The 23531-nt window shown below is 41.3% G+C and overlaps 1 protein-coding gene across 1 annotated transcript in view; it reads left to right on the top strand.

The window, feature by feature from the left end:
* The first annotated feature begins 7548 nt into the window (after window positions 1-7548).
* The window catches only part of LOC139338819 (neurocan core protein-like), a 41600-nt gene continuing 25617 nt past the window's right edge, over window positions 7549-23531 (top strand). The window contains exons 1-3 of the mRNA XM_070974091.1: window positions 7549-7981; window positions 19345-19424; window positions 23008-23211. Coding sequence (XP_070830192.1) covers window positions 19352-19424; window positions 23008-23211 — 277 coding nt within the window. The 5' untranslated portion in view covers window positions 7549-7981; window positions 19345-19351. The remainder of the gene's footprint in view (window positions 7982-19344; window positions 19425-23007; window positions 23212-23531) is intronic.

Here is a 23531-nt window from a genome sequence, read left to right as displayed (position 1 = left end):
TCATTAGACTCTTATTACTCATGAATTAACGTGTGAGTCACATTTTACTGTTGTTGCTGGTTGAGGTAGAGCTAATTGTTTATTATCAAGCTGCAACTAATGATTATTTTCATTCTGACTTTATCTACTCGATTAAATCAATTAATAACAATAACTGTTTGGTTTGTAAAAACTCAGAAATTAGTGAGAAAAGCTGTCATAGTGACCTAAAATGACACCTCCACCTTCACTCAAAATTGATTTTAATTAAATCAAGACTCTCTGAGATTTGCCCAGAAGTTGATGATTGCTGTGATAAATGCAAGGGTTCTCCCTGTCACCTTGGTCATATGTTTTTTCTTTGCCCTGATTTATACAGTTTTTGGTCCAGTTACTTTGCAATTATTTCCAAGGTCCTTAAAGTGACTCTGCTGCCCTCTCCATTTATTGCCATATTTGGGATTCCTAATCCATCATTAGTACTGAATTTGGCACAAAAGGATATTGTGGCCTTTACATCCTAAATAGCAAGACGTACTCTACTGTTGCACTGGAAATCTGCCAGATGTCCCTCTATTTCCCTGTGGCTCCAGGACATGATGTTTTTTCTAAAACTCGAGAAAATAAAATACACGATAAGAGGATGCACTGAAAGGTTTTACCAGAAATGGCAATGTTTTCTATCCCATTTTTCTGAACTAAAAGTGTTACCCAACTGAGTATGTCGGCTTGTGCCTTTGTTTACCTTTTACAGTACTATTACTCTTTTTCCTATTATACACCGGTTGAAATACTCTCTGTACTGACTTTGTGAGCTGGGGTGGGGGTGTTTTGTCTTTGTTCCTGGGGGAGAAAAAAAAAAAAAAAAAGATATATACATCGTGTGCTTTTGTTTGGAGTAGTTGTTGATGCAATTCGGATCATACATATATGTTTTGTATGCTTGCTTAAGTGTTTTTATTTCTTTACTCAAGTACTATGCAAACTGTTCTGTACACTCTGCAATTGATCTTAATAAAAATATTTTTGAAAAAAAAAAAGATTTTAATGATATTAAAATAGTTGCCAATTAATTTTCTGTCAATCATCTAATCGGCCAACTGGCTAATCATTTCAGCTGTACTTGTATATACTGTTGGGTTGTTTAAATGATAGCAAACCGTCATATTCTAGGAGCTCTTGATATGTTTTGTATGCAAAAATCAGCTGAAGCTGTCAGATAGCTGTAGTGAAGTAAATGGTACAATATATCTCCCTGAAATGTAGGGGAGCAGAAGCGAAAGGTGACATGAAAAGAAAAGACACAAATATGGTACAAGTACATTTGTACTTAGGTACTTACTCAGAGTACAGCTGAGTACAGTAAAGTTCCAGTAGAGTAGAGTAGAATGAGAAACACTTATATCAGAGGAGATAATACACAAGAGTACAGTACACTGATGATGATGTTTTGGTCTGTCTTTGTGTGTGTGTGTGTGTGTGTGTGTGTGTGTGTGTGTGTGTGTGTGTGTGTGTGTGTGTGAGCTTTGACAGCAGAGCTTCTTGTTTTCAGAGCTCTGTGTTTTTTTTTTTTATCTGCTGCTGTGAAGTGAACGACTGCCACAGATACCTGATGAAAGAGCAGGAGGAGGAGAGGGACGAAGGCTGAGTGTGACACAGACCGCAGATGCTGCACAGGAGAGCTCATTACAGACACACACACACGCACACAAATACACAAAAAACATTCAGTCATACCTACACACCCCAATCACGCTTTAGATTGTACACAATTACACACACACACACACACACACACACACACACACACACACACACACACACACACACACACACACACACCCACACTCACAGCTGCTCCTCCATGACCTGAATTTTAACTGCCAAGGTAGATCAGTGCTTAATTGAGCATGTAAAAGGGGCTTTTTTTCAGTGTGTGTGTGTGTGCGCGTGCTTACATGCATGTCAGTATATGTGTGTGTTGTTGGGGTGTCAAAGCTGTCACCCAGTCTGAATTAAAAGCCCTCACACATCAGCCAAACTGTAAGACAAGCGCACGCACAAACAAACCGACTCTGAAACCGAACAATACACTTCAAAGACCAAAAAAAAAAAAAAAAAGAGGAAAGAGAAAGAAAAAGAAAGAAATCCAGCAAGAAAAAAAAGCTTTGCCAAAAAATAGTCTCATTCTGTCCCAGCAGTATGGAGCTCAAACATTTGTATTATCGCTGTAAAACCATTTTTGATTCGGGAGTGTGCAGCTTCTTTTGTTCTCTCCTCCCCCAAACTCTCTGCTCCCTTGTTTGCTAATAGTCCCTCCACTGCTGTACATGAGCTTTTTTCTTCTTCTTCTTCACATTATTTCTCATCTCTCCCAGGCTGCTGAGACCTCCTCTCTCTTTGATTCCTGACTAATGTTTCCTTCTATATCTTATCAAGCTACGTCTGGGCCTCAGGCTCAGTGACATGTTATATCACATCTTACTGTAAGAACATTTACAGCTGAGACAAAATAACTGATTTGACAAAAAAAAAAGAAAAAGAAAAAGAAAAAGATCTTGAGTCACGGTCGACTCAGCAGCTCTTTTTCTGGAGCTTTCCAACACTTCTCATCAGCAAATTTCCCCCAGTTGTCATGGAGATGGTTCAGTTGTCATCACACGTGATCAACGTTCAGGTCAGGGTTTGATGTATTTCTAAAAATTGAAGGAATGTAACTCATATTTTAGCTATGGTAATGTAAATACACCCATGTCATACAATTAATGATGCTCTTACATCCACATGTGAATCATCTGCATTAATGTTTTAAAGGAAAAATGTTTACACTTCAAGCAAGCTCGCTCTCTGAGTTCCCTTCTCATTAAGAAATGAACTATGGAGTCAAGACACTGATGGTGGTGGAGATCTGGGTGGATGTGATCTGGAGCTGGATTCTCATGTGTTCGCTGAAAGAAATCATTGGACAGCTGGTTCTAACGGAACTGGAGGTGGATCACAGATGATTGACTCAAAGAGGTGTAATTGAGTGAAGTGAAAGGTGTGAAGTTAAGTGAAGCTGAAAAGGAAAAAGATTCGACCATGCTAGCTGCTCTGCTTCAAGCAGATATACATGTTAACCATATTAGATTAGTGTTAGCAAGCTAACACTTGCTAAGTAGCACTGAACACAAACAGCTGAGATTGATGGGAATGTTGCAGCATTTATTGTGCAAATCCATCCTTCATATCAAGTGTTTCACTCAAAACCACAGATGTGAATCTCCTGGTGGTGCTGGAGGAAATCTCAAATCACCAGAGTCATAAGGATTCATCCTCCGGAAACCATTATTGTCCACAAAATTTTGTGCCAATCCAAGTGACTACTTTGACCTACTGAGGAAAAGTCAATACAGTTTTGGCCACCATGAATGTCTGTGCTAATTTTCATGTAAATCCATCCAGTAATTGTTGAAATATTTTTTCACCAACTGACTGCATTATTGCATCCATACAGCCACATGACTAGCATGGCAATAAATAAGGTAAGCATGACGCTAGCCTTCCTGTTTGAACTTACTCTAAACTCTAAGTTGACCTTGAATCACCTTTTGCTTGTCAAACTGCTTAACTACAGTAATGAACTCTCACAGTAAAGTTTCACAGTCAACGTTCCACTCACTCATTGAAATAACTAGCTCTGTCCTTTCCAGTAACACAGAGCAAAGTTCAAAGCATAAAAGGAAAATTTCTACTTTAACAGAGAAAAAACAAACAAAAAATTATGCCCGTAATGACAATCTACGTGGACTCATGAATCTGGGAACCTGAAACCTGTGGTTAAGCAGTGTGGAGGGATTCCATGTGGTTATCATCAGTGCCCACCATGTCTCCCTGACTTCCTCCATGACTGCTGTGCTGCCGCCCAGATGGGGCCTCTTGGCTCAGAAACACTTAAAAACAGCATGGTGGCTGAACCCAGTCTGAGCAACTGCTATGTGTGCACTGGAGTTTATAAAATCCAGTTCAGTTTAGACTTCTCTCTACTGGGAGATATCCTGTTTCCCCCCTTTTTATCTTTTTATGTGTCTTGGTCACTGCTCTGTTTGATCTCTGTGCAATTAACAACACCACCATAAAAACAGACCCAAGAAGAATCAGTCTCCCCAGCAAATAATAAGCAAACACAGGAGCCTAAACACACCACACATGTGCCAGCATGGAGAAATCACGATGCTACTGAAAGCCTTATTACGCTCTCTGTTTCCCACCAAGGGCAGCGTGCATTACTTGGCAGTGTTATTTTGCTCCCGTTAAGATGCCATAATAGCTTTCCAGAAGTCTTTTCTGTGCCATCATCCTCATCCAGCCTCCCATGTGTGTTGTGTGTTCTCCATTGTGCGTGGATGGCTGCTCCCTGGCTGGAGAGTGATTGACATTGTTTGTCTGTTTGGCGAGGCGCCTGACATTTCTAAAAGTCACAGCTCACATTAAGGCTGGGCCAAGTCTCCTTGCACGTGTGTGTGTATGTGTGTGTGTATGCATGAATTGGTGACTATGTGCAGTGCATGTGGAGTGTGTATTCATATAAAACTGTTCACTGTTTAATCTATACATTTTGAGCATAAACGTGCTCAGATATCCACTTTCATGTTCGGTATTTAAAATTTATAATATTATGCCAACATAGCATCTGCTCTGGTGCAGCTTTAAATATTTCACTCAAACATCATGCAGCTTCGATGAAGAACTGGAACAAAATTGACACAGAATCCAATATGTATGATACTGCCAGACAGTGTGAAATAAGATTTTTCTGACCTCAAAGCTACTTAAAGTTGCATTAATTGATTTTTAGCAGCAAGCTGTAAACACGGCACTGGCATATTAGCACATCATGAAGTTGTTGTGGTGAACAAGTTAGCAAAATTTTTGCTCTGTTTTGGTCTCTACCGATGAAGGGAACTCTCTTTCTTTAGCGGATGATGCTGATGTTAGCTGTGAGACTGAACCCAAACTGTAAAAGTTGTGGGCTGTAAAATCAAAACAATGAGCTGCAAGATGCTAAAAAGCTCCATAAAGCTGAGGTGAACTGCAGATCCTGCAGGTTCATCGCTATGAGGGAGATTTCACCCATCTAGTTAATATAAAAATAGTGATTGGTTTAAGGGGAAATAAGAGAAAAATTGGATCATAAGGGATAAAACGTTCATAACACGTGTGACGATGGTGTTTCCTGAAGTTTTGAGACCTTAGAAGCTCACTCATAAGCTGGCTTTAAATATAATGCAACCTTTTACAAACTCGACAAAGTGAAGTAACCTGCATAAATATGCTACATCTTTATATTGTCGTGTGTTTCTGTACTTGGAGCTTTAATAGTGAGGAATTCAGAGCTGACTGGAGGAGGGACGGTAAACAAGGTCGACTGTACGGGGAAAGACTCGTTATAATTTAACCAGGAATCGATGCTCTGGAATTGGAGCTGAGGACAGATTGTCAGTCCACAGTGGCACTGATCTGTTTCCAGTCCACAGAGGTTTGGGCGTTTCCAATAACAAGCATCGATCCAGTCCATTACTGTTATTGAACAGTGTAGACTTACAGTTTGTGGTCTTCTGACATGAATATTACAGAGATTCATTGTCTGATGCTCTGTTTCTGCACAAATATGAGGTGAAAGCACCTTTGCTTAACACAAAAGATTGTTTTCTTTTTGTCAGCACACAAATCAACAAGAGAGCGCGTGCAGTACTGAGTGGCTCGAACACACACACGCAAATGTTAGTTCATTCAACCATCTAAATACCTCATCATGCTCTCCTGGTGTTTATGTGTTATTCTTTGTTGCACAAAATACAAAAAACAAAAACAAAACAAAGACGCTCTTGCAAAAATCTCCATTTTGAATGCAGAAATTCAAATGAAACAAAGCTGCCTGAGGTCTCAGAGAACATATTTCAGTCATATTTAATCGTATTTAGTGTGTGAACATAGTTGCATTCGGGTTCGCATCTAATCCCGTTGCAAACGTTAGTTCTTGGCTTTGGTTTTGTTGGCATCCTCAACACAATAGCGTGTTTTGTAACACGAGAAAATACATGCAAATTGCAGTCACTGGCTCTCCCAAAGACACAGAAATTTGGATCAGACATGCTAGCAGCAGTTGAGGCCTACCGCTGATGCTCCTGATCCTCTCAGTGTGTTTGTTTTACACGCAGACACATTTACAGGCATGTTAGTTGACGACACCCTCATCTGTGCCACAAGAGTGAAGGGAAAACCAGAGACAAACAGGCCAGTGGGGGATTCATCTGCCTCTCATTGCATCTCTGATTTCCTCAGAACACAGGAGGAGGAGGAGGAGTGGAAGGAGATTCAAAACCACTTTTCTGAAAGTTTTACTGCAAAGGCCTCAGGGAACTGCTCACCTGAACACGTGAAAACACCCCCATATTTATTCTGTTCTGAATATTCAGCCTGGTACATTTGGAAACTTTGAGATCTCCACTCGAATTTGAAATAAAGCTACACATGTTTGAGCAGAGTTTGGCTGTTCAGCAGGAGTTTTTAATGACTAACCTACAGGTGAGCTTAAAACGAATGTTGCAAAAAGCTCAAAACCAACTCTCCATCACTTAAGAGAAGTGCTCTGTTAGTTCTTATTATTTAAGGCCTTATATCTTTACAGGCAAATTAAAAGTCTGAACATAACATTTCACCTTTATTCTCTCAAACTCCACCTCTCTAAAAGGCCTCAATTCTCCATATAAACATGCTATTTGAAGGAGTGAAATGAACTGCTACCCTTAAATAAAGATTTTAATTGAGAGTCATTGTGATTACCATGATTAGTGGCTCTATTAACATTCCAAAACCAACTCCTGCCTCCATTACACAAGGGACGATGCATAATTCAAAACCATCTTGAGCACTGAGGAACAGACTGCACACCTACAGTATGATGAATAACAAAGAGTCTGCTCCTCATCCACTCACGTTATCATCCATCAGTGTGGGAGCTCAACCTGTGGTCAGAGGGCCTTGGTCAGAGCTTCCATCAGCAACAAACACGCTTTTTTTCCACTTTCTTTCTTTATGCTAATGAAGACTGATGCTGGTTGCTTTGTATTGACCCCTGCTGCAGTGATGAGCTGCTGGCTGTTGCCAGGTTGTGAGATGCATCTGAGACATCTGTGTTTTCACTCAGCAGTTGTTGCAATTAATTCTGCTGCTCAGCAGCAGTCAAATGCTGTTCCTGTAACACTATTCGTGCGCATACAGTGTGATCTTTATTTTTTGTCTCATTAGAAGAGAGGGCCTGAGGTTATACGTGATTACAAGTTGAGCTGATTGACTGAAGGTGTAGGAATAGAGGATGTGACAGAAGATGTAAGGGGGTTGAGCTGACGGTCAGACTGACATTGTAAGCTCATGGGTAAATTTTAATTTAATTCACAGACACTGGATCAACCTTTGAGAATTATGTAGGGATCGGATTATGGTCATATAAAGTACCCCCGCACCCCCACCCTCCCCCTCCCACCCACACCACCACCCTCTTTGAATGGGGGCGCTGGAGCCGTCTGCCTGTCACCGCTTGCCTCTTTGTTCAAACTGATCTTGCTTCTCTCCCTCAGCGTAGCTTCTGGCGAGGAGGGGGACGGTGGGAGCACCTTGCGGTGTGTGAGTGCATGTGTGTGTGTGCGTGTGTGTGTGTGTGTGCGCGCATCCATCCCGATCTGGCAGATATCGGTGTGTGAGGGTGAACGGCGCATCGACTGCTGCTCAGTGAGGAGAGGGTAACGCAGAAGAAGGAGCGGAAAGTCCAAGACGCGGGGCGCTTGTGCACACACTCTCAGCCTGTATCCGCCTCTGCAAAGTGCTGTTTCACCCTTGTTTCGTCGCTTGTCGTCTCTGCACCCTCTGGGAGCTTTGGAGAGCACCTGCACTGAGGCGCAAAGCTTTCGCTCACATTCCTGAGGATTGCACCATTGAGACGCGTCTCGTTTTATCAGAGAAGGTAAGAGCGAAAGCGCGAAAATGATGTGCTTCGCATGCATGCTTCATGAAATCAGTCCTTTGGTCAGTGTGTGATAGGCTATCTCAAGTCACCGGAGGCGCCTCAGACCGCTCAGCTACTGGAAGAGCATTTAAAGTGCTTTAATTTCTTGGTTATGATACAAAAACGCACTTTCGGTTGCGCCGGAGCCAAAACAGAGCTCGCAAATGTTGTGCAAATTGTAGACTTCTTTTCACATTGCCCATTCATGCAATATCTCGTTCTAAGCATATCCAATAAGTGTAAGTAGCCTATTTCCTGCGGACCAATCAATGCCTTTCCTCTGGCACGATCACAGTCGCAGCTTTTCAGACGCGCACAAATCGGTGCCGTTTGGGATATCTTTAATTATTTACAGGTCAAAGCTTTTAATATTGGTCTATATTTACGACCCATGTAGGGGCATGCATAAATCATCAACTCACCAAGTAACCTTGTTAGTGTGTCCTTAACATGGTTTCCACTCAGGAGATCTTGTCTTCAGGAGGACTTTGCTTTACAAAATCTTCCTTCACAGGTGACACAATTTAAGGAAATCAAAGGGGAGCCTTCTGTTGAGTGATGCAATTGTGGAAGCAGATCTGAACACTTGAACAGGTGTTTGTGAAATCTATTATGTAAATCAGAGTCCTTTTGTGAGCAAACAACATGTGTTGAATCACTGCCAAAACCAGATCTTATATTGGTCCACCTCCAGAGCTGTCACCTGGCCATGGCATCAGATTATGTACAGAGACTGGATTATCAGCCATCAGTGGCTGCTCCACACGCTGTTTTATCTTTACATTAAAGTACATCATTCTGTGCTGGCTTAACAAATTTTGCTGAAGGGAAAAATGACACAAAAAGCCACCAAATGATGGTAAAATGAGTGATTGCCTGGTGCCAAGCAGGTGAATGGATCTCTGAACGTCTCATAATGATGAGCCGCCTGCTCTGTAAACAAACACTGGCATGTACAAATCACAGTGAAGGAGGAGAACACTTGGGGTCACCTTGACAAACGAGCTGTATTGTCTGAGAATATGAGAGCCCCTGCAGCCCAGTAAAGCCCATTTTGTTTCTATTCACCGCCCCAGTCTGGAGGAGTCCAAGTCTTTTCTTCTTTGGCCTTGTTAGTGCGCCCACCACCAGCTGCGTGTCAGTGCCATAAAGCTTGAAGAGGTTAACTAGGCAACGTCACACTACAGATGAGCCAGAGAGCGGAGGAAGTGTATGTGTGTGAGAGATAACAGAGAAGGGAAGAAGTAGTGCCTGATGGGATGAAGAGCGGGGAGAATAGTGAGGAATGAGGCTGAGAGACCCAGCTGAAAGTTTACAGCATGCATTTTTCATTCTGTCCGGATGTGTGTAAGTGTGTGTTTGAAAAGGGCGTGTGGGCACCCATGAGCCCCGGTATGCATACAGTAGTCAGTGTGTGTGTTTGTGTGTATGTAGATGACTGCACTCATTTGAGCAGAGGGATCAGAGAGCATTGTTGTGCAGAAGAAAAAGGTCTAATTCTAAAATAGAGTAGAAGCTCAGTTCAGCTGCCTTGCTGTCTGTCGCTGCACACTTGGCACTCAATCAGCCTCAGTATTGTTTATCATGTCTGGCTCTGAGCTATCTGCAGGTCCAGGAGTCACTTTGCATCAGTAAAAGATGGAAAAGGAGTAATGTTAGATGCTTTTAGATAGTTGACATACTGTAGGGGTGAGACGACGAGTTGATTTGTCCATTAATCGATCGATGGAAGAAGAATTGGCAAAAACATTCCCTTGTTTCTCTTCGTAATTGTGAGGATTTGAAGCCTTTTTTGTCTTATTTGATACTAAACTGTTTATCTTTATTTTTCATTAGATAAATCAAGCAATTTGATGACTTTCACAATTTTAGAGCATTTTATATGTCAGACCAAGCCAGTTAAATGAGGGAAATGATGTGCAGATTTGTCAAAGCTGAGTATTAGAGCTGAAATAATTAGCCAGAAAATTAATCAGCAACTCTTTTGATATTAATCATTTGAGTTCTTTTTCAAGCAAAAATGGCAAACATTTGCTGGCAGCTTCACAAATGTGTTGATTCACTGATTTTCTGTTGTATATAATTGTAAATTTAATAGCTTTGTGTTTTGGACTGTTGGTGGAGCAAAACAAATGGCTTTAAGACGTCATATTGGGCTTTTTAAGACTGGGAATATTCACCATTTTATGACTAAGACAGAGAAAAATAATCTGCAGATGATGCAGATAGTTAATAGTTTCAGCCTTAAAGTGCTGTAGTACTGTGATTTTTCAGAATGAAGTGAAATTAAGGAGATAATTTTGCCCTTCTGGTCGTGAGTGAGCAGTTTTTTCTTTAGTTTTCTGTTATGAATATGTTGCAAAAGGCTTGCTGATGGTGTATTTTCTGTGGGAGCCAAAGGTAATTCTCAGTCAGGGTTTGATATTATTCTCAATGGTATGAAAGTGCCCACTCTAATATGTCACTTAGGTGATTATGGGGTCTATTCCCCGCTAATACGGTGCTAATAGCTAACAGAATAGCGCTATATAAATGCAAATCTGTACCAGCAGTGGCTTACAGCGGACGACCAAAATAAGCTTCATCTCTGAGTCATCCACATGGTTGCTGTTTTATGGCTATGCTACCCTGAAAAAGGGTTGGCTGTGCTTGGACCAGCATGTGATGGGTATGTTTGCACAATGCAGCAAATGTATGAGACTTCTGTGTTGCGATCTTTTTTTTTTTTTTTTTTTTGTCCTGACAGTATTCATGAACAGCAGATCCAACTGTGAACAAGACTGAGAACTTAAGTGGGAATTTTATGATCTCTTTGAACTTTGTGGACCGTTTACAGCCAGAAGGGGAAAAGGCTTTTAGACTAACAATGACTTTGTAGTCACTGGAGCTAAAATTGTCCACGTTTTCAGCACTGGACAGCTCCCAAATCTCAGAGCCCAATGATCCGACCACAAACATTTGTCAAATAGAAAAAGAGCAGTGAACAGTTGTGTTTTGAGCTGCTGGATGGAGGCAATGTCGAACTGTGTCTCCCTGGAATATTGAAACCCTCTTGCTGAATGAGTCCCCATCTACCAAAACCCGAAAGGGATTGGACAAACCAATCCATCAATCAACTTCAGTGTTAAGCCTGGGAGGGACTAAAGCAGCCCACCAGGCCAATCATTACAAGCGTAGATGAGACCACAGCTGAACAGCTCACCCACACAAAGAGAAAGGTCCCTCTCTTTGTCTTTGGCCAGGGGCTCTCCTCTAAAGTAGTGACTGGTGGAAGACAAATGTTTGGCTTTACAGTTGGCTGAGAAGATGCTCTTTCAGGCAGCACCAAAGTTTCATCAGCCTCTGCAACACGGAAGAGTGGAATGACTGCTCTCTTTCTAAAAGACCGCTGTAATTGTGTTACTTTTTAAGACGTTTTTGTCACACTGGTTGGCGTATGTACAATCAGCACTTCTTTCTTGTTATTGCTAACAGCTGATGTGACTGAGGAGATTCTGCCTCTGCAGAATTGGCATTGGTCATAAACACTTGAAGGACAGAGCTCCCTTTTTTCTTTCCTCACCTCGTTGATATTCCACAGACTCAGCACGTCGTTAAAGATGAGGAATTCTTGGATGAAGTCCCACCAGTATGTCTGTGTTTGTGTCTGTTATTACACTTCATTCTTTTTTCACGCCACCTCTCCCTGTGGAAGGAAATCTGGTACTGTGGTGGCCTGTGTAACATAGCTCTCACAATCCGGTGTGTGTGTGTGTGTGTGTGTGTGTGTGTGTGTGTGTGTGTGTGTGTGTAGCAATAGACGGATACACTCAAAATCATAGCTGTGCCTCATGCACCTGATCCTTTATTGACTTTGTTACCAAGAGCTAACCTCAGAAACTTCACCTTTGACCTCCAGTGTCTTTTAGACACAGCTGGTGCAGTGGATGCTTAGATGGTTCCTAGCTACATATATTTGACCTCTGACCTTAAAATCGTTATCCCCTTCATTATTGCTATTTACTTAAACAAATATTCTACCCACAACACATTTGAACCTCTTACTCTCAGTGGAAGAGATTCATTAAAGCTACTCTGCTAATTTGTTTTTATAATAACAATGGACCAAATGATGACATAGTATGTGAGAGGGTCTGCTCGTCAGAGGTGTAGTGCTAGCTTTTTACGTACAGGGCACCTACTGTATGACCCATGCACATTCATCATGCTGAGAATATTGTGCTGCACCAATCACCCAAAGTAAGTTGTAATTAGTGTAGCATTAAGCAGTTTTAGGTGAATGAACACATGTAGTTTTTTGTTTTGAAAGATATAATTTAATGCCGAATAAATGAAGGTGCATTTGAAACATCCGTTCTGAGAAAAGGTTGGAGTGGAGGCAGAGGTCAAGCTCATCTAATAGGCTATGAAAACTGAGCCAAGTCACAGCAACCTCCGGGGCTGAAAAGTGAAGCCAGCATGGAAGTGCCAAAAACTGCAGTTTGTCGAGTGCCCACTTGAGGCTGGCTCCAATACCCATAGACCCCCCATATTAAAATGCCCAAATTCACAGCAGAAATAAACATGTTTAGAGCCTGGTACAAAAAACGGTTTTGCTCTCTATAGCTATTTTCCCCATTCATGATAACTGTACGAGGGATGCATTTTTATATAACTCACACATTAAGATTATAATAAGGCCTAAAGTTACACATTATTATGGACATGGCTGTTTCGAGTGACAGCTAGTTGCTAGATTTCAGCAAGCAGGCTTTATTCATCCAACCTAAACTCCACCCATAATCCATCTCTTTGCCTGGAATCAGGCACTGCCAAGATGGCGACCAGAGCCACTGCCACTAACCTTCACAATGGCTCTTCAGAAACTTATAGGGTGATGTCACAGAGACTACGTCCGTTCTCTTATGCAGTGTATGAGCTAACCAAGCTAAGCAACATTTTCTGCAGGCACGGTTGATGCAACACAAATGGGCAAACTAATAAAGAAACTCTGTGAAGGGTGAATGATGAAGGAAAGGATGTTTTGCTGCCTTTTCGTCTTTATTTGTTAACATTAGGTAGCTACAGACTGGAGAAAAAATAATTTAATTACTGTATTGCTCAAAGGCTGGCTTTGGCTTTCCACAGTGAAATGTCACCCGGCTTTGCAGTTTCTTTCAATGGAGCATTTCAGCATCGTCTAGCTATCTCCCAGGCAGCAGGCGGTGGTCTTTGTCAGGGAAAAGGTCTTAAAAGTCACTGTGTACACTCCCATCCCATCACCAAATGTCAAAAGGCAAAGTTAGGTATGAGCTGGTGGACGTAGTGGAGCATTTAGCAGCCAGAGAGACAGATATTTCCCTCAGGACTTGGTGGGGACCAAAAACAGAGCCCAAAGCAAAGTGAATATTAAACTTAAATTTGTCAGGTGGCCAGAAACATGACTTCAGTTTAACACTAATGTTGCTCTGCATCTGTGCCATTATCTGTCATATCAACTTATAAAGTGATAAAAAACATAGTTATGCCCCCAAGTAGCCACAATGTCCATTAGTTTATGTTTAAAAGGGATTTTTGACAGAATCAAGATAAAATTATGAAAAGTGTGTCAAAATTGTGGTGTTTTAAGAAATAATTATATCATAATAAAGTCCAAATTCTGGGACAGTATGAAATAGTACAGTAAGCTAGTCAAAACTGTTGTATTTAATAATTTAGCAGTTGGTTTTTTGTTTTTTTCATTGCAGAAACTGTCCACTTACAGTCTTTTGGATAAAATCAGTCCAAGGACAAATTCATAACAAATTCACTCTCTATATAAAAACTTAGGAGTTTATACACAAATCAGCTTGGTTTTTCTCTGAAACCCCTCCCTCAAATAAGCACACTTTCCCTCTTCCACTAAAAGGTTCAGTGGTAACAAATCAATTGATGTCGGTGTGATTTGATCCTTTTCTGATGCATTACAGAAATGAGCAGTGATTGATTCCACAGAGGCCACTGTCTGGGGCTCTGCTTTCTGCTTCCTCTAAAAGCTGTTACAATAGTCTGGTCTCACACTTTCATGTGCACACGCTCTCATATGCTCCACAAATTCATTTAAACAGATCTTTTGTCTAACACAGATTTGGTGAACCGAATCATACAGTCAAATGCACACCTTTTGCACGTGCACACACACATCAAAAACACATACACACGCGGTGGTGCCAGAAAGAGGCTGAGCATGAGGGAGAGATAAAATGAGCATATCTGTGATCATCTGCTGCAGGTCTGCTGAGTGCAGCTCCACAGCAGCTTCATAGCTCCATAGGAATGTCGGAAACAGATGGATGTTAGGAGACATGTCAATCTCTAACAGGTAAATTGGTTATGCATGCATTAAACATCACATCAGTAAATTTCCACTTGGGTACTTCTTCTATATAGAATAAGTAACAAAAGCAACAGAAAAGCTGTAGCTGCCTCTCACCAATGTTCAACTACTGCAAAAACATGTCTCTTCCTGTTTCTTTTTTACCTGACTTGTCCGTCAAGGATCCTTCTGGGTGATCTAAATAGCCTCCTCTTTGCGTTTTCCTGCACACACATCTAGCCAAATCTTAGCTTGGCTTCTCCTGAGCGTGCTATCGAGCCAGTTTAAATAACCTCTGTCCCCGTGCCCAGTCAGATCAATGGTGTCAGTGTGAGAGGAAGGAGTATGTAATCTTGAATCGGACAGACCAGCAGCTTTCCAGAATCCTCTCTCCATCTGAAGCCGAGGCCAGAGCTGCATGAGTCATTAGTTGCTTTGAGTGTGATTAGTCACCGCACAGACACACCGAACACAAAGGGTGTTTGTGTGTTTGTGTGTGAGAGAGTGTGCATGATGCATGAAGGAAGCAGGAAGTGAAGAGGCTACCTGATTCAGCTCAGCTCGCTTTCCTTCTTGAGCATCCTGTTTTCAATTTGTTGAGCAATTAATGTACATGCACTCTGGTTTAATGTGTCTTTTATGGCACCAAATCACCGCTGCAACATACTACCACTTTGTTTTCTTCTGTCTTTACAATTCATTAATGAAAATTGCTTCTGCGTCAGCCACAAATCTACCTAGGGTGGCTGCAGCTATTTTTTCTAGCAAACAGCAAATTAAGAAGAATTATTGAGCTTCCGATGCAGTTTTTGTGACGAGCTTTCATCATGGCACTGTAGCATTGTCACGACAGTGATAAAATGACCTTCCTTTCATTCCTCTTCCTTCATGTTCTCCCTCTCCCAGCTCACCACTTTTTCTGTCACTCATCTGGAGCTTTTATTCTGCCGTTCACTCCGCCGGCTCTCCGGAGGTAATAGTTTTGTGAGACATGATTAAAGAAAGGAAAGGAAGGGAATCACCTTCTCCTGTCAGGTCCCAGCAGGCGGAAACAAGACTGACAGCTTGACTCTTTACTATAAAACTGGCTCCGTGTCTGTCCTGAAGTCTCATAGTTCAGATTGATTTGAAGTTCTCAGCCTCTCCTCTCAAGATATGTTATATTTTTAGATTATAATTCTGCTGCTTTTTCTTGTCATCATGATGTTGCCCAAGAAAGGTTTTGGAACTTCCTGCAAAAATGGGCTGAAATAGAAACTCAGTCAGAAATTCATTTCCCTGAGGGGCAAAAAGAGCTTGAGCTCTTCTTTGTCGTGTGGAGAACAATATTCTGTCAAATGCCAAGCACAGAGAAAAAACTTCCTCTTTTATTAAAAAAGATTAAAAAAAAATATTGCATATAAACAAGATCTCAAGAGTTCCAGCCTCTCCAAAACAACAGACACAAGAGGAAACTGAGAGGAAGGGACTGAACAGTGCCTTTAGCTACTCTAACATAGGCTACAAATGTTAGCATGCTCAGCTAACTTGCTTACCTACTCCTTACAGTCAGCTACAATACGTTGCCTTGAGCGTTACCTCTAATGTCCAATACTACAGTATATTATGAACAACTGCATTAATTTGTGGCGTTATATGTTATGTTACAAAAGCTCCATTCAGGACTGATACATCTCGGCTAATGTGTGAACCAAAATGCTACTATACAAGCTAGCTACTGTATGAAGTTAGCCGATAAAATGTGCCAGCAACTGTTTCAGCATAGTAGGATGAAGAGTTGCCTGTTAAAAGTACTTGAAAGTGCTCCATCTGCCTTTGTCTGCTTTGGTCTGAAATCTCTGCCGCTGATATCTTAATGTGGGTCAGTTCACAAACTAAAATACATGAAGTTTATTTGCTGTCCAACAGAGATGCCAGCTGCCAGTGTGTGTGTGTGTTTATGTAGTGTTCATGAAAGCAGAACACCTTCACTGACCTATGCATGCCTGGGGTTTGATGTGGGGCTTCATAGTAGCCGTGTGCGTGTGTCTGTGAGACATGAATCAACTTGGGACCCAACCTGGCCTGATTAAGTAAACCTTTGCAGTCGTCTGTGAACACACACATACACTTCAGTGTAGCATGATGATGGCATTGTAAGCATAACACTGTCACACTGCTCACAAACACGATTTATGTTATAACCACAACAGCAGCAGACATGATGTGTTCACACTACATGTTTTTTTTCTTCAAGTAATTTTCCCACCAACTGCAGAACTGAAGGAGATTTGAGTTGAGGGGCCCGTCTTGCCTGCGTCATGATGATCATGAGGCCAGTTGGTCTCCTGCCTCAACAGATTGACAGCTTAGTGCTGAGCCGTAACGTAGGTCTGCCAGCCTCGTCTGTTAGCGCTCTTTGGATCTCTGTCACTCCGCTCGCTGGCTCTTACAATGACCTAAGAATGCGTCCTATTCAGACAACATCGTGAAAATGTGTCGGATGGACATCCGCATTGAAGTCCACTGAAGCATTTTAGAGACTTCTGGCTCTTTTCTCCTCAAGACACAACTGTTCCTGTGAAAGTGAAGAGGGGCGATTTAGAGGGAGGCGTTCACGACATCTGATGTCTCGTCCTTAACAAAAGGTGGGACTGGTTAGTATGCAACTGGTGTGACTGGATGGCCAGTGCACTGTATGTTGTAAATCCCGTCTGGTAAAACTTTGAAAAGCTGCTGTCTATAGACACACAGTGTTGTATGTTGTATAGCAGCCATAGAGATGTCCACAGGCTGCGCTCTGTATTCTGTTGCTGTGGATAGCGGCTGTTGGGCCCCTGCCAGTCCCAGGCCCTCCAATACAACATTCTAATGCTCTCTGCTTACAAGACTGGGCAAACTCCTTGGTGTCATGACCCTCTCCAAGCCTTAAGAAATCTCTTTTCACCCACCCAGCTAGCTCAACTGATGCCTTCAACGTGCAAAGAGTCCAACGGCTCGACCCCAATCTGTCACAGCCCATCACGAGGTCCTAACCCACCTTTAGAGATGGGATGCCTCAAAGTGTGTGCCGCAGCGGGGTCTCACCCTCACCAGAGCTCCCTCTTTCAAGAATCCAGACACCAATTTGGTTGGCCATCATTAAAAATCACTCAACAAATTGTTTTTTAATGGCAGTATAGTGTCACAGATCGCTTTCCTATTTGAGAGGAACTTTTTTCTTCACCTGACACGCTCCGCTTTTTTTACGGTTGAAGTTTTTACTGAGCTTTCACATGGTCAGAGAAGAGAGCGACCATTATTTCTGTAATTTAGAAAGGGTTGAACTGGTGTTGCATAATCTTCTTTCTGAGCGTCAGGGATGCTGTTGGCATGAGTTGCTGTTACCTTGGTGTATGCAAAGAGGTCTTTTGCTTTCCGGGATACATTATTTACTTTATGTAACTGATGTCTAGACAGTCCAAAACATGTCAGACTGATTTCTGCTTGACTGTTTCAAACTCTTCAAATCGTCTACCAGCAAGCTTCTGTAGGGAAACACTCCTGGAGTCAGCAAGCCATGAAGAACCATTTTTGGCCCACAAGTAGATTAATAATTTAGAGTAGTTTGCGTTGTTTAACTCACCTTAAAATCACCATTATAAAATAAAGCTGTGTTTTTTTTCGCACAGCATATTCTCCTCTTCATCTCCATTTCATACCAGTGCGGGGCAATGAAGCTCTGTTTCAGCCGTCTCTCCATTGAGCTGAGAAGCTTCGGGCCTCAAGCCAAATCCTCTGGCAAAGTCAGCAGCTCATTTCTGATGTGTGGTAGGATTTCCTCTATGTCGTGCAGTCGGAATGCACCAGCATCACGTCTTCACTGCAGTATAGGTTCATCCAGTCTTTTACTTTTAGAGCAAGATCATCTGGTTGAATAAGATTTTCATCAAGTATAAGACCAGCACTGGATAATGCTGCTGCAGTTATGCAGGCAGCTGTCGCTCAGGTGGTAGATTGGGTTTCGGCTGTAAAATGTAAATCACTGTGGACAAAGGCATCTGCTAAAATGGAAAGCATTCAATACAAGCTCCGATGAACTGTGTCTGGGCCTTAAAGTGCCTTTACTGAGGCAATATTTTTTGTTTGTTATTACATTATAAAGCCAATAAATAAAATAGATATGATCCATTGTCTGTCCTTGTGTGCGATTATGTGGCCATGCTACTAAATAACCTCATTTGCTTGTGACTGGCTTTTCAAGGATTCAGTAATCAAGGCTATTTAAGGGCATTTGGTGTATTATTTTATAGGTGTGGCCACAGTGCAGGGAAGTAAATGCAACAATATATGATATAAAACAAAATAAAGTCTGAGTAATTTGCCCATTTAAATGCCTTGTGATGGTCAATGTCAGTTTTTATGTCGTTGCTGCTTTAACACCTGCGGCTGCTTCACAGTTGCTGGTTACCTCAACTTGAAAGCTGCTTTCATGGTAGACAGCTCTTCACAATGAGTGGTATATATTGAATTATAGGCAAAATACTTTTTGATCGGTTTTAGTTTGGACTTAAATAAAAATAATACAGATTTCCATGTACTAATCTCCTTTCCAATCTTCCTTTCCACAACTTTCCCAGTCTTTAGTTGCTCCTGTCAGAAGCAAAAGCAATGAAGCTGATGAGTTGTACTGTTTAAAATTAAAATGATCTCATTTTGTTTTATTTATGTTTTACACTCTGTCCAAACGTTTTTGGAATATGGGTTGCATGACAATGGATGAAGAAATACTATATGAAGATAGCATGCCTACATTTGGGAAGAAGAAGACACTAACAACTCATAAAGAACACAAACTTTATTGTCTTGTGTATAAAACCTACAACATGTAAATATGTATTTATGCATATACACCCATGTTTTATACATGTATATAAAGTTACGTTGAATTTCTGCCTCTTCTTACAACTGATATTATTTTCCTTGTCGGTCGTGCCTCAATGATCTCCTTTCTGTTTTCTCTCTGCAGGTCCAGGATGGTGCTCACTCTGTGTGCAGCTGGGCGACAGATCCTCTTTTCTCTGATCCTGCTGCTCTATTTAGGCTTGGGTAAGTTCTCTGTCTCCCACCTCAACTCTTTTTTTTCTGCTGCATCTCCGAGTGCTGCAGAAATTAACCAGCAGTTTCTGATCCAAAGAAAAAACAGTCAATATAATGAACAAGGTCAGCCCATGAGTGGGTTCAGTAAAAGGAAGAAAGAAAGGAAGGAAGGATGGGAGTAAGGGAGAGATGGAGCAGCTGGACCAGAATACAGCAGAAAAAAAATCAGTTCCCATATTAATTTTTCCACATAAATACACAAGACGAGTTTGTACTAATTTGAGTGCTGTAAGTGAGAGCTGACATGCTGAGGATGTTTGCAGACATGCTCAGTGGGATTGAGCTGGAACACCTCCAAACCCATTTATGAAAGTTTAGTCGACCATCTGTTCCATTACAACTATGCATGAAATTCACAATTATGGAACAAAAAGACAAAACGTCTCAGAGCCGCAGGTCTCTGGTGGATAGTATCGCAGGTTTGAGGTCCCACATGCAGCCTGCTGACTGCCTGTAGAAAAGATAAGTTCCTCTCCTTAATTACTTTTCCTGCAATTGGCATGCATGGTGGTAGCTGGTCAGTGTGGATTTTCATTAAAAGGAGAAACTACATTGCTCATTTCCAAAATTAAAACACGCTCTGACAGCAGAAACTTATTACTCCGGATCTAATCATGTTTTTGTCTGTTTTTGTTGCACAATTCAGGATCCAAAAGTAAACAAAAGGAGCTGCAGACTACGAAATGTACTAAAGAAAATTGTTTAGAATCAGCTATTACTCCCAAATACAAGACTAGACAACATTCTTATGTTTTAATTTGTTGTAAAAGCTGTTAAAACATTTATGTTTTCAGTTATTTCACGTTTGAGTCATTAATTTTCACGCTCATCACCACAAAGTTGCCCTCAAGCAGCCCTCTAGCTGTTTTCAGTCTGTGTGCTAACATAACCGTCTGCAGCTACTTATCTAGTGCACAGGCATGAGAGCGGTATTGCTTTTCCCATCTAACTCCCAGCTAGAAAGCAGAAAAGGTATTTCCCAAAATGGCAAACTGTTCCTTTAAGATGTGGACTTCAAAAGATGAAACAACTGAAATGACATGTTGACCTAAAGCATACTGGGATAGTGTCCAGCCCCATATGACCCTGAGAACAGATATGTGGGTACAGAAATGACATAAATATATAAATATTTTTAATAGAATTTGCCCCAAAAATATTAACTTAAGGTCAACTTACTAGCTTTTTCTACTCAATTCAATTCAATCAATTTATATTCCGCGAAATGACAACAAACGTTATCTCATGACACTTTTCATACAGAGCAGATCTAGACCATACTCCCCCATTAGCAACCACATGGTGACACCAGAGAAGAAAAACAGAAACCTCAAACACAACCAGACTCTGGGGTGTTTCTAGAGGTTTGAACTGTTAAACAATATTAATTATCCCTTACATGACAAGAAATTCTGGTTTTGCCTGCACTTTTCAACAACTTAACAGTTGAGCAAACCTCTGACAAACACTGTGAGATGCAGTGAAAAGCTCCAGAAGTTAATATCCATGCACAGCATCTTAAATATATACCAGTACATCATTTGTTGCTACAGCATTATTTATTAGCATGCCCTTATTAGCCTGTATTTGTGTGTGGTCAACAATAATACAACAGAGAAAATGTACAGAAAAACTATGTTTGACATTAAAAGAAGAAGTTAATTTAACTAAATTAGCACAATTTGCAGATTCAGTTAAAGAAACGCTGATTTCGGCCTTGAAACCTTCTTTGCAGTTTATCAGTGATCCAAAAAGCTCATTGGACGCTGGAGGAGGGCTGCCAGGAATAAGATGGCATCTGTTAATGATAGAGTGTCCTTTCATGTCACTTCCAGCTCTCTCTCTTCCTCTTTTTAGGCTGTTTTCTTTTGTCCCATCTGTCACCACCATGCTACAGGGTACACTTGTCATCCAAAGTCTCTCAGTTTCTTATTCTCCCTCTTCTGCTCCATCTTCCTCCCTGGTTTCCCCTCTCCTTCACTCTCCTCCTCCATCCCTCTCTCATCCCTGCTCTCTGTCTTGTTCTGGCTCTCATGCTTTTCCCTGGTATTTGTGATTCTGTGATTACATCTGATTTGGGGGGAAGGCAGCGGGGGCGTGCTTCAGCACAGAGAGATGCTCTCAGGGGGTTCAGCTAGTGAAAGCCGTCCAATCTAAATGCAGATGGAAATAGGTATCGTTCAGTGATTCAATTCCACCATGTGCAATATTCCAAATAAGGCCTTTTTCTTTCTTTCTTTCTTTCTTTCTTTCTTTCTTTCTTTCTTTCTTTCTTTCTTTCTTTCTTTCTTTCTTTTTTTTTACACTGGTTCTCGTTATACTCATTTAGTTTTCTACAAACTGGTGCATTTGACTAACAGTGAACATTTGAATGTGAGGACCAGAAAAGAAAACAAATGCAAAAATCCCAGAGCAAATTTGTTTTGAGCTTATTAAAGCTTTGTAATCACATCCTGGTGTGTTATCAGAGACTGACGCACCTTAACAGTCCATGTTACACTTGATTTAGAGAGCAGAAACAGCTACTCGCTGTGGATTATTAATGAGTATATAGTAGTTTGTTTTGATCATTGTCCTTCAAAAGACTAACTAGAAAGAGAATAAATAAAAATGAAAGAGTAGCTCAAGGTCCTTTTACTAGCTGTTTCTGGAGATTTCAGCCTTTCAGCTACATCTGGAGTGTGCTGAGCTGTCACTATGCAATGTGCAAATAAATGGCATTTTCAGAAAATTAACTTCTCTGTGTAGAAAAAAGTCTTTTCTGTTAAAGGAAAATAAAATTCCAACCTCCTGTTGAATAAATTGTGTAATTTTATCTTGCTTGATGTGCTAGAGTAAGGTGCATCGAGGATAAAGCCACAAAGACGCAGCCATTGGTTGGTTAGTGGATAATTACTGTACAGGTGATCCTGTTGTCATGGTTACATTGAACCTGTATGTCATGGCAACCAGACAGAGTGAATTGCTGATATCCGTCTGCAGAAGGATGAATCCAGCTCTGACAGAGATGGTGCCTTTACACTGAAGGGTCTCTGGCATGAAATAACTTCAAACTGATTAGTTGGTGTGACAGCTGGAGTCATGTATGTGAACAGGGAACATATAGAAATTTAAATAATTCAGTGAGACCGTGAGCCGCTGTGGTCACCTGTATGTGTTTTTCTTCTAATGCCTGTGTGCAGTATATAATTGTGAGCATGCAATCCCTGTAATGTTTTCCTTTGCTGGAATGATAAGACAAGTTCCTCATTTTCGTGTGGACAAATGAGTGTGAAATTGCTCATGAATCCCTGAGGTCTAGTTAGTAGACAAAGACAATGGAAGCTACAGTACAACCTGCACTTACTGTTTGTCTCCACTGCTTAGTGTAGAATACTACATACATCATTTTTACACAATAATCAAACATCACGCCTGCCAACAAGTATTTATCAGCTGAATCCTTGTTTTCTTCCCTTGTAAGCAGAATGCCCTCCAACCCATTTAATTGCATAATCTAATTACGCTCTGTTCTCTTGTTCATCCTCTCTAGGTGCAGCCTCCTCCATAGTGAACATGCGTAGGATCACCCATCCTACAGTACAGCAAACGCTGGCAGGCAAAGCCATCCTCCCGTGTGTCTTCACCCTCCAGACCAGCTCCTCCAGCCAGCCTCCCCACCTCCTGTGGACTCATGTCAGACTACCAGCAGGAGGACAGGGCACTCCTCTGGAGAAGATCGTTCTTTCTGCTAAAGGTAAAACAAAGACATGATGATCCGGTTTGTTGATTAACACGTACAATTCTCTTCTACTCAATCAGACATAATTTCTACACACACTGAGGAGCACACTGAAAGGCGCACTAAATCAGCATTTTTGTATTAACACTGCATCAGATGATCATGTGAAAGAAGTCATTAGCAGACAATTGGCAGACGACTCTGCAGTTCTCAGTTTTTAATGAATTAATCTGAAGGCCTCACATTGTAAAAGACTGACAAAGAACTTAAGCTGACTGCAGCAGCTCCTGAAATTAAAATGAGACAACCCTTCTGAGTAGAGGTTTTCAACAGTG

Source organism: Chaetodon trifascialis, chromosome 11 (assembly GCF_039877785.1).
Source record: "Chaetodon trifascialis isolate fChaTrf1 chromosome 11, fChaTrf1.hap1, whole genome shotgun sequence".
In the NCBI taxonomy this organism is placed as follows: Eukaryota; Metazoa; Chordata; class Actinopteri; order Chaetodontiformes; family Chaetodontidae; genus Chaetodon; species Chaetodon trifascialis.
The sequence above is the reverse complement of the archived record's forward strand: the minus strand, read 5'-3'. Positions and strand labels throughout refer to the sequence as shown.